The 14255-nt window shown below is 45.6% G+C and overlaps 1 protein-coding gene across 1 annotated transcript; it reads left to right on the plus strand.

The window, feature by feature from the left end:
- Positions 1–53: 53 nt before the first annotated feature.
- On the plus strand, positions 54–13442 carry UBFD1 (ubiquitin family domain containing 1). Its single transcript, XM_083710793.1, has 8 exons — positions 54–98; positions 999–1347; positions 2050–2325; positions 2436–2644; positions 3353–3418; positions 3597–3702; positions 5532–5614; positions 6800–13442. Exons 2-8 carry the CDS (start codon positions 1323–1325, stop codon positions 6908–6910), a joined length of 876 nt encoding a protein of 291 aa, XP_083566919.1. The 5' UTR covers positions 54–98; positions 999–1322; the 3' UTR covers positions 6911–13442.
- The last annotated feature ends 813 nt before the right edge of the window (positions 13443–14255 follow it).

Here is a 14255-nt window from a genome sequence, read left to right on the forward strand (position 1 = left end):
GGTGGATTTATTTTTAATATACACATTATTTTTGCGGGGTTTTTTGGCTAATAGAACCAGGATCAAGCTGTTCCAATCAATTTATTCTTTATATACGTGTGTGTATATTTATATTATTTATTTCATAGAATGTGTACACTGCTTGATTGTAAAAAAAAACACCTCTTCAAGCAGTTTACAAAAATAAGAAACAATAAAGTATATGAAATAATAAAATTATCAATAAGACAAGTTAGCAACAATAATCTCAAACTTTAGTATATGGCAGCACAGCAAATTAGCTAGAAGGCTGACCATTGGTGTCTCCTTTGCATCCTGCTTGGGGTGGGGTTCCCAGAGGAGGATGCACCTAGTTGGCCACTGCCCCTATAAGAGACAGGCTTGCAGCAGAGCTCCAAGGGCCACCCTTCTCTAGGTAAGACAACCTTAGCTGAGAGGCAGAGCTACTGCCTGCCATGCAAAAGGTCCTGGGTGGGAAAGAGTCCCTGCCAGAGATCCTGGAGACTGGCTGTGCTAAGTAACTATGTTGCTGTAAAAGCAACCAGTGTCTTGTGGCAAAAAAAAAAGGACTAGTAACTTTATTCTGATTAGCTTCCATTTATTGGCTGGCTGGTCCTGTGTTCTCCTGCTCCACTGAGGCTCTTTTGAGGCGTGTTGAGAACTTGGCTTTTGATAGTGCTGTTTTATTAGATGTACAGTATTGTAATACACGTATTTTTATATTGTTTTAATTCTGTCAGAGTTTAATTACTTTTAAATGATTGTATATATATGTATATATATAGCTTTTTTGTATTTTATCTGTGTTGTTTTTATTTGTGGAAGCCCCCCCCTGAGTCCCCCTGTGGGGTAAAAGCAGGATATAAAAAACAACAACAGAGACGGCAGCGAAAAGGAGGTGGTCAAAACTGTGCCAAATATTTATTTAATAAATAAAGATATTTATTTATTTATACTTTTTTAAAAAAGCGTCATTCCCTTTTGTATCTTTCTTTAAGGCTTTTCCACCGCCTTTCCAACTTGGGCGACTTACAAAACCAAACCACGTGGAACTTCGACGCTACGACGGAGCAGCCTCCGCCAACTTCGTGCCCTCCGCCGGGCTTTTGGACTACAACTCCCATCAGCCCTTGCCGCCACAACAGCCATGTTGGCTGGCTGACTGGGGAGAAGGAGGTGGCGGGAGCTGTAGTCCAAAACATCCGGACCGGCGAGCGAAGGTTTCGAGGCGGAAGGGGCGGGCTACGGAGGCCGACGGAGGCCAATCCGGACCGCCCGGCGCTTTTCCCGGCACCCCCCCGGGCGGGTTGTACACAATCATCATGGCTGCCGCCTCTGCCACCCCTGGTGCGCGCGCGAGAGAGAGCGGGGTCCGCCAGGGGCGGGGGCGCGCGGAGGGAAACAAGGGGCAAGGCCTGGGCTGTACACTTTGGGGGTGGGCGAGCCCCGGCCTTCCCTCTCCCCGTGCCAGGGCAGCCCCAAACTCCCCCCTCAAGGCAGCGACTAGGTTGGGTTGGGCTGGAGGTTCACCCTCACCTGCCTCCCCTCTCTCGGCCTCGTGCCTTGAGCCACTTTTTCCTAAAGCGCCACCCACCCAGGAAAGCTTCGGAGGGTCTTCCTCGGGGGAGGCGCCCTGGCACGAGGAAGGGGAGTTTCCCAGGCGGGTAGCCGAGGTCTGCCTGGCTTCAGCCCTGAGACGGGCTGGGCCCGCTAAACTGGGGGCGGGTGCAGAGGTGGGGGGTGTAGGGAGAAATACTGCAAGGCATAGGAGTGAGGAAAGTAGGGTTCTGCTCACCAAGCGGGTACAAGTGGAGGAGACACTCCAGTACTGGGATAAGTGCTATTAAGCAAAGAGAAAATAGTTCCTGTTGGGAGTGTTTTGAGCTGACTCTGTACCTGCCACTGACATAATTCAGCCCTGACTGAAGTATTAATCTGGAGTGGTGGGGGTTTTTGTTTTTATTTTGAGTGTTGTCCCAAAACAGTTCATGAGGAGTGTATCCCACCTCTCTCAAGGGGGCTGTTCTCATTTGTTTCCTTTCTTTGCAGATTCGGATGACACCAGCATGGATGCAGAAGCTGAGAATCCGCCTCTAGGCTGCAGGGATGGCAGCGATCCTCTTTCTGCTGAGAAACCTTTGGAGACTGATGATCCTCAAAGTGATCCACCTGACCCACAGGCTTCTGTCAGCAATGGCGGCGATTCTGAGATTGGGAAAGAGCTGGTTGAGCTAAAAATTATCTGGAACAAAAATAAGTATGACTTGAAGTTCCCACTTGATAACACAGGGGCTGACCTGAAGCAGAAAATCCACTCACTCACAGGTGAGGCTGTGTGTTTTATGGAGAGGTAATTCTACCACGTGACCATCCCGTCATATCTGGAAGAAATTCCTGCGTTAAAAAGTCTTCCCTGTTGATTCCTTCTTTGCTAGGCCTTCCACCTGCAATGCAGAAGGTCATGTTCAAAGGACTTCTACCAGAGGATAAAACTTTACGGGAAATCAAAGTGATCAATGGAGCAAAAATAATGGTGGTTGGCTCAACTATCAATGATGTCTTGGCAGTAAACACACCAAAAGATGCTGCTCAGCAGGAAGTGAAATCAGAAGAGACCAAAAAGGAGCCCCTTTGCAGACAAAAGGTTGGTTACAACTTCCAGCCTAGGTGGCTTGTTTGGACTGAAAGTGTACATGGATCTCCCAGGTAAAATGGGAGTACCCCTTTTGACCATAGACCAGTTAAAAGGAAGGACCTTGAGGTCCATGTGCTTCAGTGAAAAGTTAACTTGAAGCTCCTTATCTTGATAATTCCTGCAGCAGCCTTCTGGTTAGATCAGTATTCCAATAACTGAGAGAGCAAGTTGCCTAAAAACTATCTGCAAGTCCAAGGTTGAAGAGCCATTTGAACTCTAACTTTAGTGGAACGAACGGTGGAGTGACTGCAATTTAGCAATAAATAACATTTTGTAGCCAAATGGTACTGCCCTTTAGGTACTCCTGTTGAATTTGGCCTTTGTCACCTTTGGCCGATAGCTAATTCTGCTATCAACTGGCCAGTTTTGAGGTGGGAATCTCTGTGAGACCTTCTCATGCTTTCCTTTGCAAAGTTCCTTTGCAAGGTGTAAACCCTTGAATTTTAGGGAAGTGTGTGAATTTATAACTACTGATAGACAGAATACATACTATGCATTTCTTGATTGCATTTGGATTGTGTGGCTAAGATAAGAGGTAACTAATTGCCTGTGTATCTTCTTGAAATTCTTAAAAATCTTAATATGTTAGCAAGTAGGTAGATGGGAAAATCTTCTAGGCTTTTGTCATGTTTATTTTTTATTTCCACTTTGTTACAGCAACACAGGAAAGTGTTGGATAAAGGAAAACCTGAAGATGTGATGCCTTCTGTCAAGGGTGCCCAGGTGTGTGAGTAGGCTGTGTCATTGTTGAGCTCCATAGGAGCCAGTGGCAGTTTCTGGGGCTCTTCCTTCTCTCCTACACTTGTGTCCTGTAGAGGAGGGTGGCTTTTTAAACTTTGTGCTGTAAAGCTGGCAGGAGCTTCCTGTTGTTCACAGAAGACCTCTGTTCTCGACTTCTTAGGAGCGCCTGCCAACTGTTCCTTTATCGGGCATGTACAACAAGTCGGGTGGAAAAGTGCGGCTCACCTTTAAACTTGAACAAGATCAGCTCTGGATTGGCACTAAAGGTAGGTGCTCAAAATTATATACTTTGGGGGGACCTGAAGACTTATCTCTGGGGGAGTACTGATGGCATGTTTAGTGTTTCACAGCTGACCCCTTGCAAGATTTCTGAGCCTGTAGAGTCATCCTGTTCGGGTGATGGTTTAGGAGCAACAGGTAGAAACATGCTACAGTTCATGTGAAGCTTGAGCGGAAAAGGCATTGGTGATTTAGATACCTTAGAGTGCATTTCCTGTACATCTTTGACCAATTAATAATTTGGCCTGCTTGAAGGGTTGACCTCCCTAATATATGAGGGCTTTTGTGGAACTTCAGTGTTTAATACTCTGCCTGTGCCCCTTGTGTCTGTTGTGCAGGAGTCTTTTTGTGGTAGGGAGTTGAGCTGCTTGTGTCCCAAGAACCACCCTGGAGGGAGGCTCTGAAAGTGCTGAAACATTGAGAGCGCTGGCATTCTGCACACACACACACCAGTGGCACTTTGTTTATTTATTTATATACCACTGTTCTCATAAATATCAGAACATTGCACAGGGGCTGGGCAGAGTGGGGGACCATTAAAAGCAGAACTTGCAGTACAGAGGGTCCTTAGAAAGAGATTTTGTTGATCTGGCTGGCTGGTTGAACTCTGTGTAGTGTTTTAGTGGCTCTGTAAGCTGCACTTCCTGCTCGTTTGCAGCCCCAGGCTTTCTTTAGATGCAAAACTGGATTGAGCAGGCATGATGCGTGGAGTTGAAAGGGCTAAAGAGTCTGTGGGAAATTATGGGTATTTCTGAGTTTCATTTAACAAGACTAGTTGAGGAGCAGCATACTTTTGCTACACTCTGCTTTCCATTGAAAGCTGGGGCTTACTAGTTTAGATGTTTTTGACCCTCACACAGAGTAACAGACACAGTGTAGCCCATACTAAGCTGTTGTATGTTCCATTTGGTTTCAATAGCAGCTAAGCTCATGCTTAATTCTCACCAGATGAAATTAATGGGCACAAAGTGCTTTTGGCCTCAGTCACAACTGTGGTTGTGTAATCTCTGTATTATGACTTCTTAATGGTTACTGATATGACTGAATAATATTCTAATGCAGTAATGGCCAATTTCATTATATGGGGTTTGGTTTTTCCCAGTCCAACTCCTTAGCAGTAGAAGCACTTAAACCATCACCTGTTCTTGCAGCAGCCCACCTGGGGAGGGTCAGGCACCTGGCAATTCACATCTCTGCCTGGAAAATGGCCCTACCATTGGGGAAAGAGAGAGACCATCTGAGTGCCTCAGCAGGGGGATTTTCTCCTTTTGCAAAAAGGCACATCTGTTGACTAGGAAAGATGTGAAATGTGACACTCTATTATGCTGGCCTTGGACCAGGGAGGAAATAAGCTGATAAGAGGTTGAAATGCATTCTCATTTTGTCGCCGTGTGGTCTTGTGCAGACAGACCATGCTTTTGTTTTGTTTAATTCTATCTGATTTCTTGCCACAGGAATGGTTTAGGGGGTGAATTAGGGAAACAGCAAGAACTTTAAGGATTAAGCTGCATATGGGGTTTATAAATTTCTTTTGTCTTAGCAGAAGAAAGCCATTTATTTATTTATCCATCCATCCATCCATCCATCCATCCTTCCTTCCAGTGAGTTGAGTGATGCAAAGAGCATTCGGGGTGGAGGGAAGGTCTTCTTTGGAAGAGGAGAGGTTGTTGGGATCAGGTATTGAGGCTCGGGTAGTTTTGAGAAAGCCTTTCCTTTTTCATACATTCTGATGGGATGGAGAAGCTCTGGAAGGAAGAGTGGAGGAATGGTGTGAAATGTCATCCTGCCCAAGTTGACATGTTTTATTTCAATGCAGAAAGAACAGAAAAGTTGCCCATGGGGTCTATCAAGAACGTGGTGAGTGAACCTATCGAAGGACATGAGGATTATCACATGATGGTAAGGAACGGTCCTCTGCAAATACTGCACCTGAACCTTTGCAGATGTTAAGCCCAGGGTTTCAGGAGAAGACTACATTCCTATGAGCAAAAGCAGTCAGCATAAGGGCTAATTCAGAGAGAAGCCTTTCTTCCTTCTGTACCCTTCATGCAGCACTCTCCATAGAGAGGATCATATTCCCTGCTTTTTACCCTGCAAGAAGACTCATCATTCAGGGAACTCCTGTGAATTGTCTGCCTCTCTTCTATTTTCTACGGAGGAAGTACTTCTCCCTTCAGTGGACAGAAACACACGGGCACAGGGCCTCTACTTACATAACAATCTCATTAACTCTTTGGTTTATTTGCCACGTGAAAGGAGAGTTTATGCGTCTCCTTCTCTTTCCTCCTCTCACAAATAGAACTGAAGTTGGTGTTAAGTGAGGACCAAGGGGTGTGTTTGTGGCCCTCTGGATGTTTCTGAACTACATCTTCCATCAGCTAGCATGGCCAGCAGTCAAGAAGGATGATCATGATGGGAGTTGTAGTACAGTTTGGTTGCAGCAGCTGACTGGTTTGCACAAGTGCAGGAGTAAAGAATTGAAGCAGAACACCTGGGGCAGGGGGGAGGCGCAGTGTGTGAGCACAGAGCTCATTCCCGAAGCACCAAACCGTGATTTGGCTTTTATATTCAAAAGTCTGAGCCCAGTTGGCAAAATGCATAATGTCTCTGCGTGTGAACAAAGTAGTATCCGGCTTGCTGGAGGCAAGCCAATACTCTCTGCCTCAACTACTTTGTCTATAATATGGAGATGCTGGTGTTAGTGATGGCCTACATTGCTTGGTTGTTGCAAGGGTTTGGGGATAATGTACATGAAATACTTTGAACACCCGAATATGTATAAACAGAAAGTGTCTGATACCAGTTGCTGAAAACCACAGGAGGAGAGAGTGCTCTTGTGCTCAAATCCTGCTTGTGTGTTTCCCAAAAGAGGCGTCTGCTTCACTACTAGAAGAACAGAATGCTGAGCTAGATGGGCCATTGGCCTGATCCAGCAGGCTTTTCTTATATTCAATGTTTTGAGAGAGAACTGCTGCTCCTCAGGAAACTGCTGAATCTGGCTTGGTCCCAGTGTTAAATGAGGTGGCCATAGTTTGAGAGACCTTAATCCTGAGCCTCCTGTTCTTCTTTTCCCACATCTTCCAGGCCTTCCAGCTGGGTCCTACTGAAGCCTCTTACTACTGGGTCTATTGGGTGCCTACTCAATACGTGGATGCCATCAAGGACACAGTGCTGGGGAAGTGGCAGTATTTTTGAAGGCACGCTCACCTCTGGCACTGGAGACTGACATGAACCTAAGGACACTGCTAGGAGAGGCCTGGACATGGGTCGTCCTGGAACTTCTTATCGATACGATCTCAAAGAGGCCTGGGAGGACGCCAGAGGTGGGGATCTCTCGCCATTAGTTTATTTTTAACTTAAAAAGTGCAGCAGCAGCCTTTGTTCGGCAGCCCAGCTTCAACCATATTTAAAAACAAAAAGCAAATATGATGGAAATCAATAAACCTTAATTCACAAACCACTGTGTGTAATACACTTTAACTGTGCCAGGTGTAGTAGCCCTTCTGGTTTTCTGTTTCTGCAAGGAGAAAAACGCTGACACACCGCTGAGGATTTTCTACATGATTTGGACAAGAGACAGATATTTTCGTAACTCTTCATTAACAAGCATTATGGTTTGTTTGAGGTATGCGCTTGTGACTGGGAGTTTGAGAAGTAGGTTTCTCTCTCTCCTTTTTAATACTAAAAGAAAACTTTTAAATGGTATGCAAACTTGGGGTTTCAGAAGCCATATCTTCCTTGTCCTTAAGTTTCCTGGTAGCTTTTCTGGTAGCAAATGGGACAACTCTCACTCTTAACCCAAAGATGCTTGACTCTTTTTTCAGATGCTGGCAATGATTCTTTAGTGGAGTTTTTCATGCCTGTTACTGAGAGGAAGGAAGCTTAATAATGCAGGAGGCTTGCAGCCATGCTGGACTGTTGCTTACTCTGTTCTGTGTTCCGCCATTCTCTCTTTCTCCCTTTCTGCTACCATTATTAGGGGGATCTAGACTGCCTTAAGAAGCATTTCTTGGCTATCCCTGTTGTTACCGAGAATTACTTTGCAGCTAGCTTGTGGGTTTGTTATCTCTTGTTTTACGTATAACATTTGCTCTGCATCCAGACCGCATCCAGTATCACCCCAGCATCAGTGGGGCTTCTGAATGTGTGTACAGTCACACAGCTGCCTCAATGTGCTCAGAAGGGAGGTCCCTCCCTGTGTTCAAAGAAGAGACACGGCTGGTCTGTGTGAACATATGTGCTCTCCTGCGCATTCTAGAGATGCTGGGTTTGCAGCTGTTATCCACAGCAAGAGAGCACATTCTTCACACCCTTTAATATGAGGTTAGTGGCATTGTCAAATGTTTTAGCAACTTTCCCATAAAACGGTGGTTAAAATTGAACAAAGTGGCAGTCACTTGCTTTTTGTTCATTATACCAGAACTCTGGTCCACTGTGTGGCCTGTGGAAGACACGAATTTGCTTTAGAATACAGGTGTTTTTTCTGTTTGGTGCTCTTTATACCATGTTTTCAGCTGAGCGAGTAGCTGGCCATCACCCTGTTCCTTGGCCCACTTGGGGGACCCTCAGGTGACCTTGTACCCTATCTTCCAAGCAGGTGTTCTTTGAGTCTTTGCCTAGGTGAAGTTGGAGGGTGGCTTAACATCATGATTTGCATTGATCCTGGTAGGAACTGAACCAGAATGAACTGTCATTCCAGCCTAGCTCATTCAGGATAAGTTCCCTGGGGTTCATGTTTTTTAAGAACAACTCAGACATATTGCATCCATAGACCTCCCTTGTTCAGTTGAGTTGGCCATCTTATTTTCTGCTGAGCTATTGTATAAATCTTTTTGTGCCTGGTGGGGGCACATTTCAAGAACCCTTGAAGTAATTGTGACTTCTGTGCCATCTAATTTTTTGGAAGTGACCAGTCTGGTTTTGATGATTGATTTCCCCACTCCTAAACATCACCAGGTGTGTGAATAGAGATATATAAAACTTCAAATGTTAATGCCGTGATTGGGTCAGGGCATGTTTTCCTGGAGAAAAAACAGGCATTTGGAGAAATTGAAATTTATGCAATTCTTTCTTACCAAACCTAAACCCAAGGCTATTAGTACTAACTATCCTGCATTTCATTCATGAATCTAAGACGTATTGCAGCAGTCAATTGACTATAATCCTTCAAGTGCTACTTTCAAAGGCTTTTTATTCATCATCCTAGTAGTAGAAAAATATTGCATAACAGTTTTTTCAGTCTTTCCTCAAATGCCAAGTTTTTACAGTACCCCCCCCCCCCGAGTATATGTGTTAGGGTACCCAATTATTTTACACATCTCTACTAGTAACTCATAACTCCTACTGACAACTAGTAACCATAAATACTTACAGAGTAAGGTTGGCTGCAATTTTAGCATTGGGAACATAAGACGCTGTCATACCAGTTGCTAGGAATCGCAAGTGGTCAGAGGGCCACTGCGCTCATGTTCCTGCTTGGAGGTTTGCACAGGAATTTGGTCAGCTGCTTTGAGAAAAGGATTGCACTAGATGGGCAACCTTTGGCCAGACCCAATGGACTTGTCCTCCATTCACCAGATCAGACAGTTGGTCTATATAGTTCAGTATTTACACTGGCTATGGCTCTCCAGGGTTTGAGGCAAGCGTCTTTCCAGCCTTAATTGGCGGTGCCATTGGGGACTGAACTTGGAACCTTCTGCATGCAAGGCAGACGTTGTACCACTTACAGCTCTTCTCCATTCTGATTTCCTCATCCCAGGCTCCTTTGAAGGAAAGCTGTCTTTTAACTACCTGTCTATCATGGCATACTTCTCCTTAGTGCTGTAGTTCAATTCCTGGGTCGTTTGCCTCTGGTTTTCTTTGATCCCTGTGGTGCCCATCGTGAGCATCCTTTGTTGTGCATGGAGGGTGAGCCTCAGTCTGAGCTTTAGCTGCACCTGAAAACATCCCTGGCCCAGGTCTGTACCTCCTGGATTAGAAGACTACTTGATGTGAGCATTTCTAAACATTAGAGATCTGGTGTCAATGTCACCTGTCTTCTGCAAACATGTATCCCTGTCTGTTCCATTTCCATGAAAGTGACCTTACGGGATGCATCCACACAAATAATTACAACTAGTATTGAGGTTGTCTGTGCTTTAGGGGATGAGTGGGAAGCTGTAAGAAGGTGTGTGCCTTACATCTGTATTGTTGGCAGCTGTTTAGGAGCAGGAGTCCCTTTCCCCCCACAAGGGGGACTATACCGAGTGATGCTCAGGTGGCGCAGGGGCAGAAGAGGTCACTCTCTTTTGGTCTTTCTCTTTTGGTCTGCTTTCTAGAGAGGTCCTGCTTTAGGAGAACAGGAGGGGCATCAGAGCACTTTCAGGGTTTCAGTAGCTATGTTCTCTCTCCAAAGTTGGTGGCAGTATGCCTGTGAATATCAGTTTCTGGGAATTGTGAGTGAGGGAAGTGTTGTTGCTCTCAGTTTCTGGTTGTGGGCTTCCCTTTGGGGTATATGATTGGCCTCCATGAGAACATGAGGCTGGACTTGATGGGCCCCCTTGGTCCTGATCCAGCATCCTGGTTCCTCTTAATGTTCTTATATTGAATGTAGTGGCTAATTGTGACAAGTGGAAGGGAGTCTGACATGTGCAATACCAAACTGTTTGGCTGTTCGCTCCAGCTCCTTCCCGCAAGTACTTCAACCCACCTTCTCAAGGAGTATGGCTTCTCTCTAGAAGGCAGAGCAACAATACAAGTAAATGGCATAGGAGTCCTGACAGTGGGTTGCTTGCTTCCTTGTGTACAAGGGCAGCTGAAGGTTTCCAAAGGACTTGCGCCAGGCTGGTTTCTCTCCAAAATTAACATTAAAGTGGTTCAAATCGTTCCCAGGAACATGCAGTTTAAAAGTGACTATGTACTTGCAAATTTCCAAGTGCTTCCTATTTGTGCTGCTAAAGGCACAATTTGTAACGGGCCATAAGTGCAGATAACGTGGTTGACATGGTCTGTCCTTTTATAAGATGATGTGCTGATGCTTTCAGTTGCCTTCCAGTCTTTATATGTGAAGGGCATGTCTGCATAATTGGGGATGTGGGGAAACATCTGCATGGAATAGGTAAATGATTTCTAGGGTCAAGCATCTGTTGTCTTTTTCTCTCTCTAGAAGCAAGCCACAAATTCTTAGTCTCCAGTCTTCCTCAAGGCTCAACCATTTTTCAAAAATTTATCTGCATCATGGGCTAATGCCTTCGGAGCCCAGGGGACTTACTCAGCCCAAGCCTAAAGATCCATCTGAACTTTTAACATCTGCATTGTGGCTTTGTTTGAGCCACGGCCTCATTGAACTTAGTCCCACAACCTGTGTTTAGTGCCAAGACGAAAGCCTTGGAAATTGAGAAGTAAAGAAAATATAAGCAATTACCTCTGAGTATAAGCAGAGTGCCTTTCTCTTAACCTGTCAGGCTCCTCTTCTCTCTCCTTCCACCTCCCCCAACACACCTGGGACTCTGTATCCAACATCAGCTGTAACTCAGAGCAAACCCATTGAAATCAAAAGACCACATGTCCATTACTTTCAACGGGCCTCCTCTGAGTACAGTTAACACTGGAGCCAACCCTTGGGGTTATCGGGCAAGATTCCCTAGTGAGAGGGCTAGAGCTTCAGCTTGGCTTGAGTTCTTATTCTGATCTTTAGGCATTTGGAATGCAGCTCCAGCCCCACTTGAGCCTTTATGAACGATTCCACCTTTGATCCTGGAGGCAGCTCTTGCTTCAGGTACTGACTACGAACAAGCAGTTTTTTCAAGCTTGCTGCGTATTCACAACATCCTGCTGTGTCTTTTTCAGTCCATGTGTGTATCTGTACCCCTCTGTGATTCTTTCCTTGCAGTGGGTTGAACTAGGTGTCCCTTGGGGTGCATTCCATCTCTACAGTTCTATGATTCTATGACTATTCAACTGAATACATTTCGATAGCAGTGTGGCTGACCCTTGTAGGTGCTGGTAGTTGCAGTCCAAAACCGCTGGAAAGCACCAGCTTGTGGAAGAGTACCTAATTTGACAACTCTTTGCACCCCATGTGCTTAGGAGAGGGGGGACTTGAGTTTCCTCCAGCATGCCAATATTAATTGGGTTTCTGTGCAAGAGAGGGGCAGCCACATTGATGCAGAAGGCTGAACTGGACAGCCTCAGTAGAACTGGCTTCCTAATGCTGCTGGTGTTTTTGTTTTCCCCCTTCATTGTCTGCCCTGTCCTGCCTGAGATATCATTCTTCGTCTCTGCTTGCTTCCAAACTGCAATCCCTTTCTGTGAGGGAGTGTCTTTCTGCAGCTTGAAAGCATCGCTGCTTAAAAGCCTCCCTGGTGCCATGTTTACATGCAGGTTATATTCAGATCATTTAATGAGCCTGTTGGAAAACATTTGCTTGTGTGTGTACCTTCTTAAAGTGTCTGAGTGGAAAATGAAGTGTCTCTTAGTGGAAGGAAATATCGAAGGACTTGACTTTGGATTACAGGTGCTGCTTTGGACTGCTTTTTAGGGAAGGCTTCAGCAGACACGAAGTGGGTGGGTGTTCCCCTGTGGGTATTTTTTAATGAAAAAACCACCTTGGGAGCATATCTCCGTTCACCACTCCCATGATCTCCATCCTTTTTGAGGCAGATTTTCAGTTCTTTTTTTAAAAAAAAACTGTCAGGAGAAAAAAAACCCCATAGCCTCATGTTTTCCCCTGCTTTCCCCAACCACGTATACTCCAGATGTTTTGGACTACAGCATCAATCAACCCTAGCCATCATGGGAGATGTTTAAAACATCTGGATGACCTCTGGTTGGGAAAGGAATTTGTCTCAATCTCATGGAGCAGAAACATCCCATGTAATGCTGGTGATTAGAAAATTACTCTGCATTTGGTGCCTAGGAAACGGGGGTGGTGTTCCAGGGCTAATCTTGCTCTTGCTGAGTTGTTGATTTTCTTTCCATTTTCTTAACCAGGGCCAAAAATCTAGGTTCTGTTGTGCAATGCATTTCTCCCACCCAAGGTGCCATATTTGGAGAACTCTCCTCCTTCAGACTTGCAGCCATAGGGAACCTCAATATGCCCTTCTCCCAGCACGGACACATGCTAGCTGTTTGGTCTTACAGGACAGGCTTTCATCACTTGCCCTCCTCCCTCCTAGTCTCCCAGACCTTCCAACAGACAAGAATGACCTGCCCACATCATGCCCACCCCTTGCAAATGGAGCGCCCAAGAAGGGCCCAAGCAGTGAAAGCAGCCAGCTGGGGTGTGCTTGGCATGCACATGTACACACAGACCTGTTTAACACTGGTATGGATGCATTTCAGGGGCTGGGATCTTGGTGTTCAGTATCAGGAAATCTTCCATCTCCCCCAGTATCCCTTCCTGTGTGAAGAGTTACCCTGTGCTGGGGTGAATTTCTCTTGCGCCATCATGTGCCTGCCCTCTGAATCTTAGCCAGTTCCTTGCATGGACAGAAGCTAGGCAGGCAGTGTGTCTATCCCAAATAACCCAGCCTGATTCACCCTCATCCCAGGTCCTCTGCAGAGCAGCAGTTTATCATTTCCAGGGCCGGTTATGGGAACAGGAAGGCATGAATGAGGCTGGGTGAACATTAAGTCTTAGACGTGCACTGCTGAAATATTTTTAAGTGTAACTTTGTCCGGCAATTATTCTCCTTGTTCTATTCTGTAAGATCAATCAGTCTTGTCAATTAAACTTTGATAATGAACACTTTTGGTTGTGTTGAGTGGTTTTTCACATGGTACCTGTCCCACATAGTGCTATTGAATTTGGGGGGGGGGGTTGGAGGTGCGGAGGATGGCATCTCAAGGTAGCGTTGGGAAAGACTCGCTACCTGAAACCTCAGAAAGCTGCTTCCAGTCAGTGTTGACAATACTGAGCTAGATGGACCATTGGTCTGACTCCATATAAGGCAGGCTTTGAGCGATGAAAGCCCACCCCCCACCCCTTCAGCAGTGAAGATATTTGGTAGAGAAACGCATCTTTGTCGGGGACCCTCACATATAATACTTATTGCAAGTATCGCTAAATTACTAAGTAGGTGAAATAATACTTAAGAACATAAGAACCACCTGCTGGAACAGGCTAGTGGCCCATCTGGCTCAGAATCCTATTCCCACAGTGGCCAGCCAGATGCCCCAATGGGAAGCCAGCTAGCAGGACCAGAGCACAAGAACACTCCTGTGATTTCTAGCAACTGGTATTCCAGTAGATCCAAAGCAATAGCCACCATGGCTGGTAGCCATCGATAGCCCTCTCCTCCACAAATTTGTCCAATTTTATTTTGAAGACCTCCAAGTTGGTGGACATCATTCCCTGCCTCCTGTGGGAGCAAGTTCCATAATTTTAACTCTGCACTGTGTGAAGGAGTACTTGGCATCCCCGTTGAGTGGATAAAAAGCTACTCTGTGTTGGGCACAAAGGTGGGAAGTTTAATATTACATCTTGGAGCTGCTGGACTGGTCTTGGGCAGCTGTTCATGCAACTGAGGAGTGAAGGCCAAACAGACAGGTTCCTGGTTGG

Source organism: Podarcis gaigeae (assembly GCF_964106915.1).
Source record: "Podarcis gaigeae genome assembly, chromosome: 14".
Lineage (NCBI taxonomy): Eukaryota > Metazoa > Chordata > Lepidosauria > Squamata > Lacertidae > Podarcis > Podarcis gaigeae.

Excerpts from the sequence above, each read along its gene's own strand:
- UBFD1 (XM_083710793.1), top strand. The coding sequence starts at position 1,323 with ATGGCTGCCGCCTCTGCCACCCCTG. Across the intron at positions 1,348-2,049 it reads TGCCGCCTCTGCCACCCCTG|ATTCGGATGACACCAGCATG; the intron begins GTGCGCGCGCGA and ends CTTTCTTTGCAG. Across the intron at positions 3,703-5,531 it reads GCTCTGGATTGGCACTAAAG|AAAGAACAGAAAAGTTGCCC; the intron begins GTAGGTGCTCAA and ends ATTTCAATGCAG.